The 24970-nt window shown below is 42.8% G+C and overlaps 1 protein-coding gene across 2 annotated transcripts in view; it reads left to right on the forward strand.

Moving 5' to 3' along the window:
* The window catches only part of LOC127583339 (tumor necrosis factor receptor superfamily member 5-like), a 30659-nt gene continuing 5689 nt past the window's right edge, over positions 1-24970 (forward strand). The window contains exons 1-6 of one of the 2 annotated variants that reach the window (XM_052039207.1): positions 3-454; positions 17455-17583; positions 20193-20324; positions 21562-21643; positions 23104-23276; positions 24616-24723. In XM_052039207.1, the coding sequence (XP_051895167.1) occupies positions 307-454; positions 17455-17583; positions 20193-20324; positions 21562-21643; positions 23104-23276; positions 24616-24723 (772 nt within the window). In that variant the 5' untranslated portion in view covers positions 3-306. Of the gene's footprint in view, positions 455-17454; positions 17584-20192; positions 20325-21561; positions 21644-23103; positions 23277-24615; positions 24724-24970 lie in introns of both variants that reach the window. The other variant, XM_052039208.1, reaches the window with a different exon arrangement.

A 24970-nucleotide genomic window follows, 5' to 3' on the forward strand; every position in this document is an offset into this window, starting at 1 on the left:
GGAAATGAGAAGAAATTTCTTCTCCTAGAAGGTTCTGAACCTCTGGAGTTCTCCCAGAGAGCTGCAGGGGCAGACTTGCAGAAAAACATTCCAGCGGTTGAAGGTGTGGGGACCGAGACTGGATCAGACATGACGCTGTTGAGCAGCAAACAAGATGTTGGAGGAACATGGACAGAAGATGTTCTAGATTCCAGCATCTGTCTGTAGTCGTCGTGGCTGGAGGAGGGGAAATTCCCCACACACCCAACAAAAGGCAGCAGCAAGGCTGAGTAATATTATTTTCCCGTGGGGGGTTTGGCAGCACACATGAACATGTGTCGTCGGTTTAGCTGTTACCTGTTGCTATTGGGGATTCTCCTGAACGTCTGTCCGGGGACGTGTTTAACATGTAAAGACAATGAATACCGGTGGGTCATCAATTCTGAAGAAGGCTGTTGTCCCAAGTGCCCTCCAGGTAAGTACCTCACCGACGGACCCGCTGCCTTTGCGCTGATGAAGGGTCTCGGCCGGAAACGTCGACTGTGCATTTCCCTCCACAGATGCTGCCTGACCCGCTGAGTTTCTGCAGCTTTTTGTGTGTTGCTCTGCAGTCTTCTGTTGTGCCTCTGCACACCGTCCGTCTCCCTCTCTCCCAGCAGCGGGTCGCGCCGGGCAGGTGCTGGGAATCCGGCTCAAGCGGGAAGCTTACATTTATATAGCGCCTTTCACCGTCTCCGCCCGTCCTAAAGCGTTTTTCAGTCGATGAAATGTGAGAAGGGTTTGTTCAAACGGGGAATTTCAGGAAGACCAGCAGACCAGGAAAAACGTTGTCATGGTGCTGCCGCGGGGCATCTGGAAGGTGAAGGGATCGCGGGAGCCCAGCCGGCACTGAGATGAGGTGGTGATCGAGAGGGGTTACGAGTTGTTGCGTGCGACACGATCTGTTAAACAGTCCAATTAAAGCGCAAATGCTTCTAACAGGCCTCTAGAGTTGCACTGTATTACATTCGTTTCAATGGGTTTGACGTAGATCTTAAATCGAAACCATGACTTCTGTGTCTGTCAAATTCTAGTCCATTTCCCTAAAATAGTCATGGGATCTTGTCCTGATTCTGACTCAGTGTATGGAGTGTTTGCAACTGAACCATAGGGGGGTAACAGAATCAAAGAGACAGTTCGAATGCAAAATCTTACATCAGGCTATTTACTCTTTCCAGGAATTGCTGGGTGGTTTACAGAGGGAAGGGACGGGGACCATGGTCATGCTGTGAAATTGACAGACAGGCAACATAAATTCAGAATGGAGTTCTTCCCAGATTTTCATCGCCTTGAGGAAAGGTGGACAGGTGGAAATCTACAAGGCAGGAGCCCTGAAGGCCCAAAAAAAACAGTTGGCAAATTTCTTCATAAAAGTTTGTTGGTTAATTTCAATGCTGTAAGTTTTGCGGATGGACCCAAAGCCAATCTGATTCCTGTTGAGGAATTGCGTTGAGCGCCGTTAAGTCTAACTAGTTAATCGAGTATTAAGGAATGGGGGGAGGGCTTGAAGGTTAGCAGTGTTTCTAATTTATGTAATTTATTGGGAGTACAAGTGCACAGTTCGCTGAAAGTGGCCATGCAAGTAGACAGGGTGTGAAGCACGCTGGCCTTTATCAGTCAGGGCATCGAGTTCAGGAGTAGGGACATTATGTTGCAGTTATACAAGTCGTTGGTGAGGCCACACTTGGAGTATTGTGTACAGTTTTGGTCACCCTCTTATAGGAAAGACATTGTCAAGCTGGAGAGGGTGCAGAAGAGATTTACGAGGATGCTACCTGACAAGAGGGCCCTAGTTATAGGGAGAGGTCGGCCATGCTGGATCTTTATTCCTTAGAGCACAGGAGAATGAGGGGTGACCTCACAGAAGTTTATAAACTTATGAGGGGTGTGGATAAGGTGGACAGTCATAGTCTTTTCCCCAGGGTTGGAGAGTCCAAAACAAGAGGGCACAGATACAAGATAAGAGGGGAGAGACTTAAAAGAGACCTGAGAGGTAACTTCTACACACAGAGGGTACTGAGTACCTGGAATGAGCTGCCGGAGGAAATGATCAAGGCAGGTACAATTGCAACATTTAAGAGGCATTTGGATAGGTACATGGAAGGGAGGGGTTTGGAGGGTTATGGGCTGAACGCGGGCAACTGGGACTAGCAGGGAAGGTGCTGTGGTCAGCGTGGATCTGTTGGGCCGAAGGGCCTGTTTCCCTGCTGTATGACTCTTTAGATTATGAGCCAGTATGAACCAAGTCAGATTTTAAAATCTATGAATCAGTGAGGACTGTAGAATTGGAAGAGGAAGATCAGTGATGGAATGAGTTGGACAAAATGCATCATAAGTAGGCAGAAACTTAGGTGATATTTAAAATAAATAATTGAGACATAAACAGAAACTAAGTGACACATGTTCTCCATGGCTCTTGGTTAACTACACCATTCGCTCTTCGTGTTTGCTTTGCCATTCAATAAGGCCATAGCTGATCATTTTGCCTCAGTGGCACTTTCCTCTACTTATCCCTCAATTCCAGCGCTCAGTCTCGAAGCTCTTGATTTAAAAAAGTACAAAGCTTCACTATTCTTTCATCTCCTCTTAGTCCTGAGTGGCAGAGTCCTTATTTTGAAACTGTGACACCCCACCTGCCCCCAGTTGTAGACATCCCAACTAGGAGAATGTCATCCCTACATCTACCCTGTCAAGGCCTGTAAGAATTTTATATGTATCAATGAGTTGGCCTCTCACTTTTCTGAACTGAAGTGGGTATAGGTCCAGTTTGCTTTATCTCTCCTCACAGGAATGCCTCCATCCCGGGTGAAGTACATAGGTAATAAAAAATTAGAATTCAGAGGAAGAGGCAATTAAACTGGGCAGTGTTTTGCACTCTGAGTAAACTGTTCATTCTCAATTACTGAGGTACAAAGGAGACATTGTCCTGCATGAGGACTCACAGAGAGAAGCTGCAAGACTGATTCCACTAGCCCTATGCATTGAAGGTCTGAGACATAAAGAAACCTGTTTGGGTGTGACAAGTAGCCCCTGAGATGTGACTGACATGAAGGAACAAGTGCCACGTAATTACTTATAGATAAACTTCAAATGCAAAACTGGGGCTCAAGCTCAAGCAAATGAAAGCCAAGTGTGAGATTGATATCTGGACTTCTCCTGTTCATGCAAAGTGTGATCAATACATGTGGTGGACCCTGGAGAGCACAGTGGAAACTAAGATCAAATGGCTGGAGGGCAGGCTGGGGGCAGACCTTGTGTCTTTCTGAATGAAGGAACTAAAACGGTTTGAATAGTCACCCACCCATCTGAACTCAGATTTAAGGTCAAAGATAACTGCCTGTGATTCGCTCATCTTTGGCTTTGTAAATATCAATTAGTAACGGAAACTGCCTATGTGGCCAAATTATGGTATAAATATCACCCTCCCACTGAACAGTGGAGGTGTAGCATTTGATTTTTTTTCATTAATGTGCTCCAAAGAAATGCCAATGCATTGAATTACCAATATGCTACATAATTTGCTTTATAGCAATAAAGGCAACGTTTTACACTGACAGCAGTGTAAAACCTGTGTTTGCAAAACCTTCCTGGTCTCAGCACTCTGTTTCTCTGCAATTTCCTTCATCCCTATAACCTCCAGGATATCTGTGTTCTCCCAAATTGGGCCACTTCATTGTCTCTGAACTTAATTGTTCCGCCAATGACTTCTGTGCCTTCGGCTGCAATGTCCTGAGCTCTATACCTCTCTTCTCCACCTCTCCTTCCTTTAATTTCATTGCTTGATAACACTCCTATAAAGCACCTTGGGATATTTTCTACTTGAAGTAAATATATATAGCCATGTTGTTGTGAATAACTGAGTTCCTTCCAACTAATTAACTCCGTTAATTCACCCCTGTTTCAGGTGAAGACCACACTTGGTCAAATCCCTGTTTAATGAACCAGTGTTTCTTTCCTTCACTTGAGCCATATGGATGGAGATGTCAATGCCAGCATTTCATATCTATCCCTGATGAAGCTGAGAAAGGAAAGTGTGGAGCATTTAATCATATGCATTACAGCTGAGGTGTGAGGATGTGAGTTACTTGCCACTGAATTTCTAAACCCTTACCTGTTCTTGCAGACATGGTGTTTATGCTGCTGGTTGGGTTAGGATCCTCGTCAGTAGTAACTCTCCCCATCATGATGATGCCGGGGGATTTACTGATGGCAATGTTGGTGAATGTCAGGGTAACTTGGTTAGAGTTTTAATTTTGAAATTTTCACCGCCAAACACTTGTGTGGAATATCCAAGACTAAAGGTCACTTGTGTGTTATTACATCTGCGTTATCTTTCTATGTGCATCTGTTGGGCCTGATCACTGCTGAACAGTACATGGGGTGATGTCCTGGGGCAGCAATCACATCCATCTTCCTTTGTGCAAGGTATAACCCCAAACATGGGGAGCTTTTCATTAACTTTGATTTCAATTAGATCTCCTCTAATATATTACTACATCAAATACTGCATTGACATCAAGTGCACTTAGTCTTTGCAATTCAGCTCTTGTATCAACGTGTAGCCAACACTGCAATGGGATCTGGAATCAAGCAGTCCTGGTGGAATCCAGTGTCAATGTCAGTGAGCAGGGTATTGCTTCCTGATAGGATTATCATCAACACCTGTATTGCCCTGCTGGTGACTGATAACAGACTGATGGGCCTGTAACTGGATTTTTTAGACAAGATATCTGGGTAATTTTCCACATTGTCAGGCAGCTGGACTGGAACAGCTTGGCTCGAGCTTCATCCACTTCTTCAGATGAGATGCCAAGATGTTGTTGAACCCATGGTCTTTTATGTATTAAGTGCTCTCAGCTATATTGATATCTGATGGAATGAAATGAATTGGCTGAAGACAGGCTTCAGTGATGATGGGGAATTTGGGATGAAATCGAGAAAGATCAAGACAGACTTCTGCCTGACTATGCTATGTCAAAAGTTGTATTTATTGTTATATGCACAAGTACATGTATGCATTGGTGCAATGAAAAACTTACTTGCAGCAGCATCACCATGCTTTAACCATGCTGTGTTTGTGAGTGATTCATTGAGGATGGAGGTTTTCGTGGAACTTTCTTCCCCGTTTGTTGTTTAATTGTCCACCACCATTTACAAATGGATGTGGCAGCTTTAATTGTACCAGCCACAGCACTGCCACATTTCCCATTCCAGAGGCTCAAGCATCCAAATCTCGGCTGACATTTTAGTGCAGTACTGAGGAAGCCCTGCACTGTTGGAAGTTCCATCTTTTGGATGAAATGAAGGCCCTGTCCTTTCTTCCAACTGGACATAAAAGATCCCATAACGCTCTTGCAGAGGAGAGCACAGAAGTTTCCCTGGGGTCCTGGCAACATTTATTCTTTGGCCAACTCACTGACAGAGATGATATGGTTACTCTCACATTGTTATCTGTGGGATTTTGCTGTGCTCAGATTCACTGCTGCAGTTCCTACATTGCAACAGTGACTATAAAATAGCTTAACTGCTTTGAAAATAATATGTAAGGTTCTATGTAAATCTGAATTGATCTCATTTATTGCTTGTGTGATCACACTTTTTTTTTTCTTAAAGTGAACCGTCACCTCGAAGATGCTCCCATAATGCTGTCAGGCAGGAAGTTCCAGGATTTGACCCAGTGGTGATGAAGGGATGGTGATATATTTTCAGTGTGTCTGGGAGGGGACGTTGCAGGTGATGATGTTCCTATGAAACTGCTGTCCTTGCCTTTCTTGGTTTTAGTGGTCAGGGGTCGGGGAAGTGCTGTTGAAGAAACTTTGGTGAGCTCCTGCAGTGCATTTTATAAATGGTCCTCACTACAGCCACAGTGGAGGAAGGAGAGAATGTGTTAGGGTCGAGGATGGGCTGCTAATCAGCCAGGCTACTTTGTCCTGGATGATCACAGGCTGCTTGAGTGTTGCAGGAGTTTCACTCGATGAAGCAAGCGTAGAGTATTCCATCACACTCCTGTTCTATGATGGGAGGGAAGCTTTAGGACTTCAGGAGGCGAGTCACTCACCAGGGGATTTGGAGTTACATATCTGGGTAGTGCCAATACTGATGGTAGAAGCAGTTATATTTTCTGCTGTTGGAGATGTTCATAGTCTGGCACTGGTGTGATGGGGGTCCCAGTCACAAGCAGGAGGCCAGTGTACAGTCACTGAGTAGAGTTTAGAAATTCAGCTGCTGCTTTTAGAACATAGAACATAGAAAAACTACAGCACAATTCAGGCCCCTCGGCCCACAAAGCTGTGCTGAACATGTCCTTACCCTAGAAATTACTAGGCTTACCCATAGCCCTCTATTTTACTCAGCTCCATGTACCTATCTAACAGTCTCTTGAAAGACCCTATCGTATCCGCCTCCACCACCGTTTCCGGCAGCCCATTCCATGCACTCACCACTCTCTGAGTAAAAAACTTACCCCTGACATCTCCTCTATATCTATTCCCCAGCACCTTAAACCTATGTCCTCTTGTGGCCACCAATTCAGCCCTGGGGAAAAGCCTCTATCTACCCTATCAATACCTCTCATCATCTTATACACCTCTATCAGGTCCCCCCTCATCCTCCATCTCTCCAAGGAGAAAAGGCTGAGTTCCCTCAACCTGCTTTCATAAGGCATGCTCCACATTCCAGGCTGCATCCTTGTAAGTCTCCTCTGCACCCTCTCTATGGCTTCCACATCTTTCCTGTAGTGAGGCGACCAGAACTGAGCACAATACTCCAAGTGGGGTCTGACCAGGGACCTATATAGCTGCAACAATACCTCTTGGCTCCTAAATTCAATTCCACGACTGATGAAGAACAATACACCATATGCCTTCTTAACCACAGAGTCAACCTGCGCAGCCGCTTTGAGCGTCCTATGGACTCGGACCCCAAGATCCCTCTGATCCTCCACACTGCCAAGAGTCCTACCATTAATACTATATTCCGCCATCATATTTGACCTGCCAAAATGAACCACTTCACACTTATCTGGGTTGAACTGCATCTGCCACTTCTCAGCTCAACTCTGCATCCTATCTATGTCCCTCTGTAACCTCTGACAGCCCTCCAAACTATCCACAACACCCCCAACCTTCGTGTCGTCCGCAAACTTACTAACCCACCCCTCCACTTCCTCATCCAGGTCGTTTATAAAAATCACAAAGAGTAAGGGTCCCAGTACAGATCCCTGAGGTACACCACTGGTCACCGACCTCCACTCAGAATATGACCCTTCAACAACCACTCTTTGCCTTCTGTGGGCCAGCCAGTTCTGGATCCACACTGCAATGTCCCCTTGGATCCCATGTCTCCTCACCTTCTCCATAAGCCTCGCATGGGGTACCTTATCAAACACCTTGCTGAAATCCATATACACTACATCTACTGCTCTCCCTTCATCGATGTGCTTAGTCACATCCTCAAAAAATTCAATCAGGCTCATAAGACAGGACCAGCCCTTGACAAAGCCATGCTGACTATTCCTAATCATATTATACCTCTCCAAATGTTCATAAATACTGCCTCTCAGGATCTTTTCCATCAGCTTACCAACCACTGAGGTAAGACTCACCGGTCTATAATTTCCTGGGCTATCCCTACTCCCCTTCTTGAATAAGGGAACAACATCCGCAACCCTCCAATCTTCCGGAACCTCTCTCTCGTCTCCATCGACGACGCAAAGATCATCGTCAGAGGCTCCGCAATCTCCTCCCTCGCCTCCCACAGCAACCTGGGGTACATCTCATCCGGTCCCGGTGACTTATCTAACTTGATGCTTTCCAAAAGTTTCAGCACCACCTCTTTTCTAATATCTACATGCTCAAGATTTTCAGGCCGCTGCAAGTCCCCACTACAATCCCCCAGATCTTTTTCCGTGGTGAATACTGACATAAAGTATTCATTAAGTATTAATTCACTAAAATTGTTTCAGTGTCTATATTTATCTAACTATGAATAATAGGTTGCTTTGGGGTTTTTTTGTATGAGATATTTGCAAGTTTTACCTATGTGTGTTTTATTTTTACTGTCTCCTTCTTGTATTTGGCAAATGGCGTTTGACTGTGACAGAAAATCAGGGTAAGAGTTTTTTTACTCCTGATATTTAATCAATGTTACCCTGGTGGAGCACCCTCTCTGGTTTGGATACAGGCATAAGAAAAAGAACGTAGCTGATTTGTTTTGATATGTTCCACTGAACTACCAGACCTCTGGGCTCAGGTTTAAACACTTTGTTTGCTGTTATACCTCAATCTCCACCCACACCCACATGGTTCTCGCATGACTGCTGTTTTGCTTCGCTTAGCTTCGGTGTTACAGAAGAAGGAAATGGGCAATTGAAATAGTACAGGTTATTCCAGAATTCTCAGCCACAGCCAAAGGTGCTGTGGCCTCACTGCTCCAACCCTGATCTTGGGTGCTGTCTGTGCAGAGTTTGCACATTCCATGACTGTGGGAGTTTCCCCTGGGTGTTCTGGTTTCCGCCCACTTCCCGAAGACATGCAGTTAGGTTAATTGGCTGCTATGAATTACTCCTTAGTGTAGCTTAATGGGGGAAAAAAAAGAATCAAAGGGGAGTTGATAAACTTGTGTGAGAAAGGGCAAGCTGCAGGGAAATAAGGAGAGCGTGAGTGGGAGTAACAAGATTACTTCCTGGGAACCGACATGGACCTGATAGGCAAAATGGCCTCCTATATTAGACAAGATGCCTTGTGAATCCAGAGATGGCTCTTACCCTGCAGCAGTGATGAAGGAGGTGGATACTGGCAGCATCTTGGAGCTAAAAGCCACAGAGGCCACGTGTGGTGGGGTTGCCAGTCACAAGCAGGAGGCCATTGTACAGTCACTGAGTAGGGTTTAGAAATTCAGCTGCTGCTTTTGAAATTGATTCTGCTTCTACCTTTGATATAACAGTGTGATTAGCAGGTTGCTTTGGGATTTTGTGCGTGAGGTATTTGCAAGTTTTTCCCATGTGTAAGAGTTTCTTACTCCTGATATTTAGTCAAATTTACCCTGGTGTACCAGCCTGTCTAGTTTGGATTGTAGCTGGTTTGTTTTGCTATGTTCCACTGAACTGTCAGCCCACTGGGCGCAGGTTTGGCTGCTTGCTGATTTCAGATGAATGACGAAGGATGGTCTTCTGTGGAACCTGAAGTAGGAGGGGGAATTTCTGTGGGCAAGAAGTTGAGGGAAGGTCTTGGTGATACAGTGTTAGCAGGACATCTTGTTTTCAAAGAGACTGCTGCACTTAAAATACGTTGACAGAGTGCCAATTAGGATTAGATTCCTGATAACTGAAAGCAGAAGGAACAGAAATGAGCTAACAGGGATTACTTAATCCCAGCAAAAAATTGAAATGCAAATGTTTTCTACACATCTGTGTTAATGTGTACACATGAGATGGAAACTCATCGGGTTCTGTAGGGGTAATGATTTGAAAGCCACTTACCTACTTAAAGAATTTAGTCATCATGTAAAATATTATGATAGTTTCAGAGTCTGATGATGACTCAGGATTATTGTAAGCCTGACTGAATGCACTTAACAACTGTGAGAAAAATTTTGGAGACATTGGACAGTGCCACTAAAATGTGGAGATAGTAACACATACAGGTTGTCCCTGGGTGACAAACGGTTGACCTACAGACACCCGTAGATACGAATGAGCTCCCATAACATAAGTAAATTCAAAAGTCTGATATAAGTGCATGTGTTTAGTAATTAGGGTTTTAAGATGTAAGAAAGCATAACTTTACTTGAAAGGTATGGGAAGATCAGAACAGTGCAGCAAACTTCAGGCTACAAATTAGAGGCACTAAATACAACTGCAGTCCATTACAATGACTGCATACATTTGCATAATCAGCTCTTTATAACCTTTAAAGTAATCTCCATGGTGTCAAGCAAAGAGAATGTATTAATATAGCCACAAGATGGTTATTGGAAACTGGCCTGCTGAGGGATGAGGTGGTATAGTCTCTATAAGCATGACTCTCACCCTGATCTAGATCTTAGCCTGATTGTTTTTGGATTTGCAAAGAAAGGCACATTTCAGGTCTACACCAAGCTCTGTTTTTATATCTTTAAGTAACTGAGTCTGCAGCAGTGTTGGAAGGAAGGAGGGAGCACCTCAGCTGCCTTTGAAGGCTGACACCTGGTGCAGCAAACAAAGCAGCAAAAAGGAAATAATTTCTAAAGGGGAGAACTTTATCCTCAAGAAGCAAAGGTGTCCCCTCAAATGTCTATTTCCTCATTTGCATTGAGTGATAGTTGAGAATCAGGTTCAATCCAAAACATGATACCCCATGGAGACACCATCATAATCTGTCGGCTTTCAATGGTACAGGGGTTCCCACATTTAATCACCATGCTTTCAACGGGCGCATGGGTCCCCATCTCAACCTTCAGGCTTTCAATGGGTGGTATTTATGAGCTAAACTTTTGTCTATGCAAATAACACTAAAGGAGTCCTCTGTTAGGGGTGCTGCTGGTTCAGACAACAGTCCTATCATCTGTTTATGTTATTAGTTCATTGATAACGCAACTAAACATAGAACTTGAAGTGCTCAGAATCACATTTCGAGAGCACCATCAATACCCTTGGTTCACCAGCAGATTCACCAATCTTCCATTTGTTGCTCTAACACATTTATTCTACATTAACTGTATTAACATCTCACTGGAAGGACTGGGCAGAGTGATTACATGATGCTCTGGTATGTAGATACATCAGTAGAAGAAGCACCCACTGCTGGGAAATGGTGCTCATTTGATCTTTTTACTGAAAGCACTAAGACCCAATTGCAGACTGTTAATAGAAATGTCAAATTGTATAATAACTTACTGTTAATGAGTGTTAATAATATGCCAAATTCTGATAACCTTTACAATGACTAATCATCCAAATGAATCTCATGCAACGTAGATGTGGTTTCAATCACTAAGGAAGAAATAATAAAGATTTTTAAAATAAAGATTAGTCACCTATGATTTGATTCGATTTCTAAATGTTAGTTGAGGCATTGAAGTTGGTGAGGTAACCAGCAGCTTTATAAGGAAATGAGTAGTGTGTTGTTTGCAACAGCAGAGAGGTTGGCGCAAGGGAGGAACAAATGAAAAATCTGCATCTATTGTCTTTTATTTGGAGTAAACAGTGAAAGAGTAAAGTGGGCGAAGGGTGGAAAATGGATGGGGTTAACTGAGTCATTTGCTACGGTGCTGTGTACTTGGTATCAATGTAAATTCCACTTAGGTAAACATTAAAATGGATATTTCCACTATGTGATGAGAAATTAAAATCAATTAATCTTTTCTGTTAGTACTTTCACTAGTGAGTAAACATGTCTGAAACTTCCTATTGAATGTTTCATTAGGATCAAAGTGAACGACCTCAATTACTTTTTCCGCATATTCAACAATCTTCCAAACTGCAGCAGCGTAAAGCATTAACATCTTGCAACGATTCACAGTCAAAAATTTCCCACTTTCAGTTCAACATTAAAGATATACAATTAATTGCAAGGCCTGACGCTCTGAATTTCTTAGAAGTAAACACAGGTTATTCAGTGAATGGAAAGTGGTTGATTTATCAAACTTGCTTATTAACAGCCACACAAAACTGTGTTTTGTTTGCAGCAATCTGCGTTCAGTCTCATCTGCCCAAATGATTTTGGTTGTATGAGAGTGCAGTGCAGGTAGACAATAAAGTCCAAGGGTATGAGAGAACTGACCTTTAAATGGACCTCTTGTACGATAAAGATGAACTCTCAACCTCACAATCTACCTTGTCATGGCCCTTGGACTTTATTGTCTGCCTGCACTGCACTTTCTCTGTAACTGTAACACTATATTCTGATTCTCTTATTGATTCTCCCTTTGTACTACCTCAATGTACTGATGTTTTGGAATAATCTGTATGGATGGCATGCAAAACAAAGTTTTTTACTGCATCTTGGTACATGTAACAATAATCAACCAATTAACCAATTAATTCACTCGTCTGATGCTGATTAATACATCACCATCATAGAGGCAGTGAATGGCATGTCAGGAACAGCTAGAAGTTTCCCTGGAGCAAAGGAGGCTGAGGGCTGACCTGCTGGAGGTATGTAAGATTATGAGAAGCATAGATAGGCATGATTGTCAGAATTTTTTTGCCATGGTAGAGGTGTTAAAAACAAGAGGGCAAAGGGCTTAAGGTAAGCGGTGAGAGATTTAAAGGGGATTTGAAGGGGAAGTTTTTCACACTTTTTTTTCTGTGATTGTGTACGACTTTTCACAAGTTTTTCTGTGACTTATAGACTGTATGACATTTTGACTCACAATAAAGCCAACTAGCACAGAGAATGCACTGGAGATGAAAAAAAAATGGTGAATGCATTTTATTTAATTCTCATGAGGCCAGAATTTATTTAAATGTTAAAGGAAGCATCAGTTAGTCATAAAATCTCTAGTTTGATAACATACTCGTTTTTGCTTGCTAATACCTAACATGGCAAAACTCACTTCTGTTCATTGTGCAGAATCGTCATGATAAGCCATGTGTTGTTAATCTCCATCTGCATCTGCCACTTTTGTGGTAGTAGTTTAACTGCAGCTAATTTTTCTTTACTGATTACTCCTTGATTACTGGAATGCTGAAGCCAACAGCTCTAAATGACGCCCAGTTTCCCAGTAAGCAACGTCTTGTATCACCACTTTATCTAGGTTTTGAGAAGCAGATTGTATGTTAGTCCATCTTTGACATGATAAGATGTGCTGGTTGAATGTGCTGAATATCTTCTTAATGAACAACTTGTTCGCAATTATCCCATATTCAGGTTTTATAAAAAATTTTATTTACAGCGTGGGAACAGGCCCTTCTGGCCCAACGAGTCCACGCCGCCCATTTTAAACCCCCAAATTAACCTACCCGTATATCTTTAGAACGTGGGAGGAAACTGGAGCACCCGGAGAAAACCCACGCAGACACAGGAGAATGCACAAACTCCTTACAGACAGCGACGGGAATCGAACCCCAATCGCTGGCGCTGTAATAGCGTTGCACTAACCGCTACACTACCGTGCCGCCCCAGGTTCTTGTTCTCCGGTACGTTGCAAAGGCCTTGGAGAAGTGTCCTGAGATAGAAATGTACTCCCATGCTGTCAAATAATGAATAATCTAGTCCAATCTGTCTTTTCATACTGTTTAGCGCTTATAGACTACTTGAGAATATGATTATCATCTATTTACCTCAGAATGTGCATCTGAATGTAGATTTAGCTGGTGTCTGTACTTGAACATCAAATAAACAGCCTGACCTTTCTTATTCTGCTGGGGGGGTTAGAACCTAAATGGCAACACCAACACTTAATCCCCATCTCCGATTACATTTGAGAAGGTGGCAGTGAGCTTCTTGAACTGCTGCAGTCGGTCTGGTGAAAGCATTCCCACAGTGCTGTTGGGCAGGGAGTTGCAAGATTTTGGCCCAGTGACAGTGAAGGAATAGCAATATATCTAAAAGTCAAGAAGGTGTGCAACTTGGAGGGGAAATCTTCTGGTGCTGGTGCCTCCATTAAGCTGCCTTTGCCCTTCCAGACAGTGGCTCATGGGTTTGCCCTTGCATTTGGCAGTTCTTAAGGCAGCGAGTGTTGACTGTTAGCAAGGTATTTTAAGGAGAAGTACATAAGCACGATAATGGGAAATGATAGAGCCATCTACCTGAAGTTGGAAATCTCAATGTTCGTTCCAGAAGGTTGCATTATTTGAAGTGCTGTCTTTCAGATGAGACATTAAACAGAGGCCATGGCTGTTGTCTTCGGGAGAATGTAAGAGATCCAATGGCATTATTTTGAAGATGAGCAGGAGAAATAGCCAGGTGTCCAGGCCAATACTTACACCTCAAGCCACATTACTAAACTAGATTTTCTGGTCGGTATCACACTGCTGTTTGTGGGATATTTCTGTGTGCAAATTGATTGCCCTATTTCTCTTATTTTGCAGTGACAATACCTCAAAAAGTACTCAATTGACTGTAAACTTTTTTGAAGTGTCCAGAAAGGGACATGAAATGATGCAATTTTAAATGTAAGCTATTCATTGCTTTGTTTCATTTTCTTTCATTGCTGCACATGAGGGATGCTGAGGTTTGATCAGATACTGCAGGATCCCATAGCTTTGCACGTAGGGTGCTCCTTCTATTCAGCATCCACAGGGTTCTGAGTTGTGGAGTTATAAAGGGATAGAGCACAGATATGGGCTCTTCAGCCCACTGAGTCTGTGCCAACTTTCAAACACCCATTTTACATTATTCCCATTAATTCTCTCTAAATCCATTGATCTGAAACATTGTCATGTAAAACCTATAGCACTGATTTAGGTGAAAGGGGCACTTGTAATGTACCCTGGCATGATGTGGTTAGGCAGGAAAATGACCTGTGAGAACCCAAAGAGTCTGCAAAGAGAGAGAGGAGGGACAAGTGAAACAGCAAGAAGGAGGTGGATGGAGTATAAATTCAGGGAATTGTGAGGTGATTTTGGTAGGAAGAAAATAAAAAATAGTATTTTTTAAATAGTTAGAAAATAGTAAATATTGGGGTAAGAAAGGATGTGGGAGAGGCGGTACACATAGAGTCATGGAGTTATATTGGCATGAAAACAGGCCCTTCGGCCCAAATCATCCATGCCGATCAAAGTTGTAAATTGGCCTTTATCAAGGTAAGGAAGTCTTGGTGCAATTGTACAGGGCTTTAGTGAGACCACACTTGCAATATTATTTGTTTTGGTCTCCCTGTCTAAGGAAGGATGTAGTTGGCAAGGAAATTAACAACATAGATTCACTTGATTGACTCTTGGGAGGAGGTGGTTATTCTATGAGAAGAAAATGTGAAAGATAGGCCAGAACTGCCTGTGGTTTAGCAAAATGAAGGGTCCCATTGCAACATTCAAGTTTTTAAGAGGAACTGACAGGGGGGATTCTGTTTCTTCTGGTTGGAGAATCTGGAACTTCAATTCTGAAGGCACACAGTATGATGGTCTTTATTGCAAAAGAAGTTGAATGCAAGAGTAAAGATGACTTAATGTGGTTACATAGGGTTCAAATGTGTCCACACTTGGAATATTGTGTAGAAGTCTGGTTTCCCCACTTAAGGACGGGTAAACTTGCATTTGAGGAAGGGTAGTGAAGGTTCACCAGATTGATTGACGGGATGGTGGGTTTATTGTATGAGGAGAGATTAAACTGACTGGGCCTATACTCTCTAGAGTTTAGAGGAATGAGAGGTGATCTCATTGAAACAAACAAAATTCTTATGGGATGACAAGTTAACTGCAGAGGAGGTGTTTTCCCCCAGTTTCAAAATTGGCCATTTAGGACTGAGTTGAGAAGAAATTTCTTAATAGAGGGTAGTGAATTTTTGGAATTCACCATCCAAGAGGCCTGTGAAAACTCAGTCATTGAGTAAATCTAAGAATTAGATTTTTCAATATTAAGAGAATCAAAGGATATGGGGATCTTGTAGGAAAGTAGAGCAGGTGTGAGAGGGTAAACCTTCCTTTACCTGCTTCTGTTTCTTGAGTTCTTGCCATTTACAGCTCTTCTAAATACATACCTTGCACCTTGTCTCTTATTACCCCAAAACTGCCTCCTTTTGCCACAGAAAAGGAAATTTTGGTCCGGCAATTCGAATGTGCAGGAACGTAAAAAAACTGCAGAGAGTAGTGGACTCTGCCCAATACATCACGGGCACATCCCTCCCCACCATTAGTAGTATCTACATGAGGCACTGTGGGGACCTTTGTTGCTGGAGATCTATCATCAAAGATCCCCACCATTGGGGTCATGCCATCTTTTCACAGCAACCATCGGGCAGGAGATATAAAAGCCTGAAGTCCCACAGCACCAGGTTCAAGAACAGCTACTTCCCTTCAACCATTTGGTTCTTGAACCAACCGGCAAAACCCTAATCACTACAGTTTAGCAACATTATGATCACTTTGCACTAAAATTGACTTTTATTTGTTCTACTTGTGTTCTTTCTTGTAAAAATTGTGTATGATTTATGTTCAATGTATGTTTTTCCTGTGAATGCTGGTTATATGATGCTATGTGCCTGTGATGCTGCTGCAAGCAAGTTTTTTGTTATACATAAGACATAGGGGCAGAATTAGGCCATTCCGCCCTTTGAGTCTGCTCCGCCATTCGATCACAGCCGATTTATTTTTCCCTTTCAAACCCATTCTCCTGCCGTCTCCCCATAACCTTTGATGCCTTTACTAATCAAGAACCTATCAACCTCCGCTTTAAATATACCAAATGACTTGGCCTCCACAGCCGTCTGTGGCAATGAATTCCACAGATTCACCACCTTCTGGCTAAAGAAATTTCTCCTCATTTCTATTCTAAAGGGACGTCCTTCTACTCTGAGGCTGTGCCCTCTGGTCCTAGACTCTCCCACGGCCTTTCAATATTCAGTAGGTTTCAATGAGATCGCCCCTCATCCTTCTAAACTCCAGCAAGTACAGGCCCAGGTCCATCAAACACTCCTCATACATTAACCCTTTCATGCCCAGGATCATTCTTGTAAACCTCCTCTGGACCCTCTCCAATGCCAGCACATCCTTCCTTAGATATTGGGCCCAAAACTGCTCACAATACTCCAAACCAACACCTTATAAAACATCAGCATTACATCCTTGCTTTTATATTCTAGTCCTCTTGAAATGAATGTTAACATTGCATTTGCCTTCCTTACTGCTGACTCAACCTGCAAGTTAACCTTTAGGGAATCCTGCACTAGGACTCCCAAGTTCCTTTGCACCTCCGCTTTCCGAATTCTCTCCATTTAGAAAATAGTCTACGCCTTTACTCCTTCTACCAAAGTGCATGACCGTACACTTCCCTACGCTGTATTCCATCTGCCACTTCTTTGCCTATTCTCCCAACCTGCCCAAATCTTTCAGCAGACTCCCTGCTTCCTCAACACTACCTGCCCCTCCACCTACCTTTGTATCATCTGCAAAATTGGCCACAAAGCCATTAACTCTGTCATCCAGATCATGTACTTGTGCATATGACAATAAACTCGACTTGACAGTATTATCCCTTTTTCCAGTTGTTTCTTTGATATCCCATTCCAAACATTTTTCTTTTGTTCTTTCTTTCATTCTTTCCTCCTGTCCTCTCCCCCATCCCCAGCATCCATTTCCTCTTCATTTAGTTAAGGTCTGCAACTTTTTCCATTCTGATGAATAGCCATGGCACTGAAGCATTAACTCTTTTTCTTCCTTCGCAGATGCTGTTTGATCTAATGAGCATTTCCAGCACATTTTTTTCTTTTTATTGCCAATTCCGTTTTCCAATTCAATGTCAAAACTTTAATTTTCAAACCCTGAGAGAAAACATTACTGATGCATTTTTTTTAAAACAGGACAATATTTGAAAAAACGATGTGAAAGTTTCAAAGATAAAGCAGAGTGTGAGACTTGCCAAAACGGGGAATTTACTGACAGGTGGAATACATATGGCAGCTGTGCTCCATGCAGAACATGCTTGGAAGGTCAGTCTAATCATTACTATTGAGAATCCAGATACCAAATATGGAACAGGGCTTTGTTCCCCTCCCTTGGCTACTCTTAGCTTGAAATTTAACCACAAATTGTGTGACAGATTGAGTTTCTGTGGTCTTTCTGTGCATGTTTTGGAGATAATACCCTAAAAACTAGCAACACCCACAAAAGTGACAACATCCCAGAGTGATTTAGTTAGCGTTGGGCGATTCTGGGTGCAAGTTGGTCATGGATTGCAGTTGTCAATCAGGGGTTTGACACTCAATCATGGGTAGGGTCAGTAGATGGGGGCATGGGGCTATGATTTGGGAGTGGGATCTGTAGTTAGAGAGGGTTATTGATTGGAAGTGGTGTGTGATGTCAGGGAAGATTAGAAAATCGAACAGTAGAAGAGTACCGCACAGGAACAGGCCCTTCAGCCCACAATGAACATGATCCCAAATTAAATTAATCCCTTCTGCCTGCACATGATCCACATCCCTCCATTCCCTGCATACTCATGTGGCTATCTAGAAGCCTCTTGAACACCACTATTGTATCTGCTTCCACTACCACCCCTAGCAGCACCTTCCAGGCACCTACCACTTTCTGTGTAAAAAAAACTTGTCCCACACCTCCTAGGTTGGGACTGGGATTCCCAGCAGCCTTAAACTGTTGGGCCGTCCTGTATCAGTTTGTCTCTACAGTATGACATTGATCCAGAAAGGAAATGTTCCTGTTTAGACCAAAGCAAGGTTATGGGTGGGGGGGGGGGGGTGGGGGCAGACTGGGAATTCCCAGACTGGTGATGTCATCATCCAGTTAACTATGATGACTTGGAGAAGTGCTGTCAAGGCTGTGGCTGAAGATTCAGAGAAGGATTCAAAGACCACTCCCAACCCCCTCCCCTGTCGTCTGCCCAGTGGTCAGGGCCCACCCAATGCCGTGCCCAAAGACCACCCAAGGCAGGAGAAACCTTGCTGGCTCAAAGAACTTTTATAAAGAACACTTCCTGCTCCAGCTTCCCTTCTAGTTCATTTCTAGGCACTTGATCCAGCTAAACTGACATGCGAAGGACTGTGGTTTTCGTGGGTGGACAAGGAGGAAATGTGTCCAAATTGGGAGGGAGTAGGGGCAGTTTGGAAAGATTTGTGATTAACGTGGGAACAGATACTTGTTGAAAGAAAGCATAGCTCTTGTTTCTTTTTTTCTGAATGGTCTTTAGAGTTTAATGGTCAGATTTTGCGATGACCATTTATATGTTTTACTTTTCTTCGAAATTGGATTGTGTGGTGCAATTACTAAACAAGTATTTATTTACTTCATTATTTAATCAAATGAGATTACACAGACCTTGACTACGGTGATTTTCCAACATTGAAGGGGCATGTTCCTTACATCAATCCAGTTCCCATTCTTCACTCTAATGTACACTCTAATCCCACTGGCCATCGCTTCTTCCACGTCCTTTCTTTTCTAAGATACTGAAAATAAATGACAATTTTAATGGCAGTAACAGGGCTAGTCTTAAGGGCAAAGGACCGGAATTGTGATGAGGGAGACAGAGGAGAAAGTGACTTGAGATGTTGGCAGGTGGAAATTAATGTAAGAGGGCATAAAAGAGACCTAAACAAAAATTAGTGCATGCTACTTTATGTTAGCTTATGTTAAACTGAAGTCTTAGGGCAGGATGCTTAACAGAGGCAATAACAGAAGCCAAACAAAAATCAGAGGAACAACACCTCATATTCCACCCAGGCAGTCTCCAACCTGGCAGCATGAACATCGAATTCTCAAACTCCCCCTCTGCCCCTTTTCCCCTATTTTTCTCTCCTGATCCAACAGGTCCCCATCACCCTATGTCTTTCCCCTCCCTCTCCATCTGCCTATCACCCACTCACTCCTGCCACCATTTCCCCTCCCCACCTCTATTCCATACCCCACCTTTCTCTCCTAGCAGATTTCATCATCTTCAGTTGTTTGTCACTTCCACCTATCGTGTCCCAGCTTCTGATGTCATTCCCACCCTCATCTACCTATCATCCCCCTCACCTGGATCCACCCCTCACCTGCCGGCTCCTGCTCCACCCCTTCCCCCCACATTTTTATACTGGCTCTCTCCCCTCTTTCTTTCCAGTCCCGATGAAGGATCTCAACCCAAAACATTGACTGTCCATTTCCCTCCCTAGTTGCTCCCTAACCTACTGAGTTCCTCCAGCACTTTCTGTCTTCCTCCAGACTCCAACATCTGCAGCTCTCTCATTTCTTCTCTATTTTAATTTCAAATGTCCAGCTTCTGCAGTTTTTGCTTTTAAGTTTATTAACTGAGGGATTTAGAAACTCAGTTTGAGTTTCCACTCAGCAGCATTTGGAGTGGGATCCCATACGATTATTTCATACTCCAGAGCTGTCCTCAAAAATCCCTCACCTGACATGCTGGAAGGAGTTATAAATCTGATGTATTTTTCATTGCAGAAGGTTGTTGGCAGCCAGTAAGAATGTGTTGTAGTGTTTTTTCAATTATTACTTAAAAAAAATAGAGCATACAAAATGGATTTACGTCTGCTGGCCACTTTGTAATAACAGATCATTTTATGAAAATGCTTTGTTTCCAATCCAGCACAAGGTTTTCAAGTTGAAAAGGAATGCAACAAAACATCCAATGTTAAGTGTTCCTGTCGGCCAGGCTATACTCCAGATACGAGCAAAATATGTATGAAAATATGTGACAAAGGAGAGCAATTGAAATCAGGTACAAAACTGCAAACATCCATAGAGTCATAGTGTAATACAGCACAGAAACAGGCCCTTCAGCCCAACTCATCCATTCCAACCAAAATGCCCATCGATGCTAGTCCCATTTGCCCACATTTGGCCCACTTCAACAAACAGCAGCAAAATAATGTTACAGTGAATTCTTTTTGTTTGGTTGATCTGGGCACCACTGGCAACACCAGCAGTCGTTGTCCATCCCTAATTGCTCTTGTGAAGATAGTGGTGAGCCACCATCTTAAATCATTGTGAACCTTATGGTGAAGATGCTGCTGGGTAGTGGATTCAGGATTTAGTCCCAGTGATATATTTCCAAGTCAAGATGGAGCACAACATGGAGGGGAACCTACAAGTGATGGTGTTCCCATATGCCTGCTTCCTTATTGAAGTAGAGGTCATGGTTTTGGGAGGTGCTGTTGGAGTAGTTGAGGGAGTAACGGCAGTGCTGTTTGTAGATGGTGTAAACTGCAGCCAGTGTGCACTGGTGGTGGAAGGAAGGAAATGTTAGTGTGATGGATGGGATGCTGCTCAAAGAGGCTATGTGGTCCAGGATGATGTTGAGCTTCTTGAGAGTTGTTGGAGCTACATTCATCCAGGCGAATGAGTGTTCCATCACATTCTTGTCATGTGCCTTGTAGATGGTGGAAAGGTCTTGGGGTATCAAGAATTGAGTGACATGCCTCATGATACCCAGCCTTTGAACTTCTCTTGTGGCTAGTCCAGTTGGTCAAATGGACGTTGATGGTAGGGAGCTCAGTGATGGCAACACCATTGTATGTCAAGGTTGGGTGGTTAGACTCTTTCTTGTTGAAGATAGTCCAGCCTGAGACTTTTGTGGTACAAAGGTTACTTGCCACTTATCAGCCCATGCCTGAATGTTGTCTAGGTCTTGCTGCATGTATTGCTCTTGGGGCTGAGATAACACACCTCAAACAACCATAACCTTGATTCTTTGTCTGGGATATGATTCCAACCTACTTACAACTGGTTTTGTGGTGAGACTTACTGTTTAGTCTTCCATGTAAGTAAAATCCCCATGCATTAGGTAAAGATTTAACATATAGACTTGTTCAAAATGAAAAGTTTTTTGCAGAGTTTTGATGAAACTCACCATAAGAGTAGATTTGCTTACGGGAGGCCATTATAATTATCTGCTCACAGTCATCATGACCTCTTAACTTAACCAAACAGTCTTCTTTACCTTGTTCAATCTGTAGGAGACTCCAATACCTGTGAACAATGTCCAGATGGATTTTATTCGGATCAAAAAGGAACCAAATCATGCAAACCTTGGACAAGGTAGTTGTAACTTCTGTGCACCTTTGTAATGGGTTTATGTTCAATTTACAGCAGTGCACTCTTCATATGGATGCAGGGTCCCAGTTTCCTCTTGCCCAATGCAGAAACTAGATCCTGTAAATAAGTCCTCCCTCTGGAGTGAAAACCAATGCAATAAGTACACCAGCATATTAAAGGACCAAGATTGTCACTGAGTTAACTTGGAGGATCTTTCCTTCATTCACTTACTAAGGTACCAGAGGGTATCCAGTTTCTTCTTTTAAATTTACAGGTGCTTTATTAAGTAATATAACTTACAGAGAGATATGCAGCATTTCTCTAGTGTGTGACTACTACTAATGCTTTGTTCTGACTGGTGCTGAGCTTCTTGAGAGTTGTTTGGGCTAGACTCATCCAACTCCTCTCTAGTGGTGGTGAGAATTTTTCTACCTTAAATATGTTGCAATATGTACACAGACAGCAGTTAGTCACATGGTACAATCATTAAAGTAGGTGTAATATATGCCACAAATGTTACATCCCACCTTTAATAATGTGGAAAATGGGAGGCCAAAATTTTGCAGGATCTAATCTCGTTTTCTCTGCCTTTAGTCTCACACTTCACTGCATGTCCTTCCTTTTGTTGGTCAAGCAAATATTAAGCCAGGCTTTGGACAGGTCCTCATCAAGCTGTCATCGTGAAGGTTGAACCACTATCCCCTTACTGCCCCCTCTCCATCTGATTGCCAGTTGCTTGAATTCTGGGCGCTGCTCTCTGAACATACTCCATGAGAAGCTCTTCCCCTTGGCTATGATGTACACCCAGATAATTGCCAGCTGGGACAATACCTGACCAACCTGGAAGTCTGTTGTCTTGGGGATACTTGGTATCAGGCCTGTTGAAAGTCGGCATGTGAAGATGATGCAAAACGATCCATGCTTCTTTTTCTCAAAGTATTCTTTCATTACGCAGGAGAGGAAAGTCAGCGTCCCAACCCCCACCCCAGTCTTTATTGTATGGAAGTGCTCAAATTTTTATTGAAGCAGAGTTTAATTGGTGTTAATATATCATTTCGGAAAGTGTTAGGTTTTAAGTCACTTTGCCTCACTTCTCACACTTAACAGAGAGAGGACTGAGTGGAAACAGTGGCTCCCAACATGTGAGCTACTGTGACATTCCTGTTTGGTTCTATAGTGGGAATGTCTCTTCCCAGTAACTGGTCAGTGACACTGTGTGCACTTTGACCATATGGTATTTCAATGTGCACCTTTACTCTGCCCTTCACTGCACAGGTTGCAGTCACATGATCAGTCTGTTCTCACTGTCTAACAGATGTAATTCATTCCATAGATCGAAAGTAATGTCTCTTTAATATATCACGCAGATTTAATACATCACAGAGCAGGAGGCCATTCATCTCAACAGCAGTAACACTTAGTCACACACATTGTATTACTGTTGCACTCTTACTTTTTTGTAGATGCAATGACACTTCTCAGCGTGGATCAGCAACAGAGGATGTAGTATGCGGTCCTGCCAAGTCTAATCCAACAACTGCCAGTGAAGGAAGGCTCTCTACCCCTGAGACCACATACAGAACTATATTGCTAAGAACAACAACAGCTGTTTCAGTAACAATAACAGAAAAACCAAGTAAGGTTTTATAACTTGTTCTTCAACATCATTTCTCTCTATATTTTACCTTGTCACGATCGCAAAGAACCAAAGGTGTTGAAGCATGGAACAAAATGTGGGAAAGTGCTGGGAGGTGGGATTACTTTAGGTAGCTCTCTTTTTTGAATGGCACAGATGCACAGGCTGACGGCTCCTTCTCTGACATGTATGTTCTAATGTTCTGCAATTAGGTAGGGCTTTTAATGTGACCAGTGATGTACTGCAGGTATCAGTGCTAGGACCCTTGCCGTTTGTGATGTGTACTAACAACTTGGATGTAGGAGGTATGATTAATAAGTTTGCGGATGGCACAATAGTTGGTGGTGTTATGTATGGAAAGCAAGGTTATTGCCTAAGGCTACAGCAGAATATAAATCACATGGAAAATTGGGTGGAGCATTGACAGATGGAATTTAATCCTGACAAGGGCGAGGTGACGCATTTTGGGGAAGTCAGATAGGGATAGGACATAGAGCTTAAATGGTAGAGCGCTAAGGAATGTTGATGAACACAGGGATCTTGGGGTTCAAGTTCATAGTTCCCTGCAAGTGGCAACACAGGATAGGGTGGAGGAGGCATATGGCATATTTCCAATCATAGGTGAAGGAACAGAATGTAAAAGTTGGAACATTATGTTGCAACTTTACAAAACACTGGTTAGGCTGGACTTGCGTGCTGTTCTGGTCGTCACACTAGAGGAAGGATGTGATTGCAATAGAAAACGTGCAGAGGAGTTTAACCAGGATTTCCATGGATTGGAGGACTTTGGTTATGCGGAGACATTGGATAGGCTGGGCATTCTTGTCCCCTGGAGCAAAGGAGGCTGAGCAGTGACCTGACAGAGATAAATAAAATTATAAGACATATAGGTAGAGTAGATAGAAAGAATAGTTTTTCCCATGGTAGGGTATCAAAAACAAGAGGGCATAGGTTTAAGGTGAGAGGAAGGAGCTTTAAAGTGGATTTGAGGGGAAGATTTTTTCACACGGAGAGTGGTTGATGTCTGGAACTCACTGCCAGAGTAGATGGTGGAGTCAGATACAATCATTACATTTACGTAAGAGACATTTAGACAGGGACAGGCAAGGCATGGAAGTATATGGACCTAATTCAGGCAAATGAGATTAGTGTAGATGGGTAAAAAGTTTGGTATGGACATGGTGTGCTGAAGGGCCTTTTTCTGTGCTATGACCCTTTGACTCCATGTGGTAAGCAAAATTTCAACTTGCTTGTTACCTCAGTGGTGTTAATAATTAATGTTTTGAAATGTTGAAATCAAAGACCACACTTTAATGTCATGTTGCATTTTTCTCTTTAGTCTTGATGAAAGACAACTTATTTTTCATATGTGTCGTGGTGGTGGCAGCTGTGCTGTTAGTTATTGTTGTGCTCAGGAGAATAATGCCCTGTAAGGAGGAAAACCAAGGTGAGAACAACAGCTTTGAAAGGATCTTCTTTTCATTCATTCTCACCATCACATCACTTTTAGATTCATATATGTAAATAAAATGAGAAACTGAAGCTAGCAAAGAAAGTGGGAGAAGCTCTGGTAAAAGATTTTCATTGGCTACAGGATGAAGTTAAAGCCTATTCTTTAGTCTATGATAATTGGATGCTTAATGGCTCAACTAATTCCAAAGTGATGTTCTAATTACTTTTTCGAAGTTGGGATC

This window comes from Pristis pectinata, chromosome 26 (assembly GCF_009764475.1).
Source record: "Pristis pectinata isolate sPriPec2 chromosome 26, sPriPec2.1.pri, whole genome shotgun sequence".
NCBI classification, from domain to species: domain Eukaryota; kingdom Metazoa; phylum Chordata; class Chondrichthyes; order Rhinopristiformes; family Pristidae; genus Pristis; species Pristis pectinata.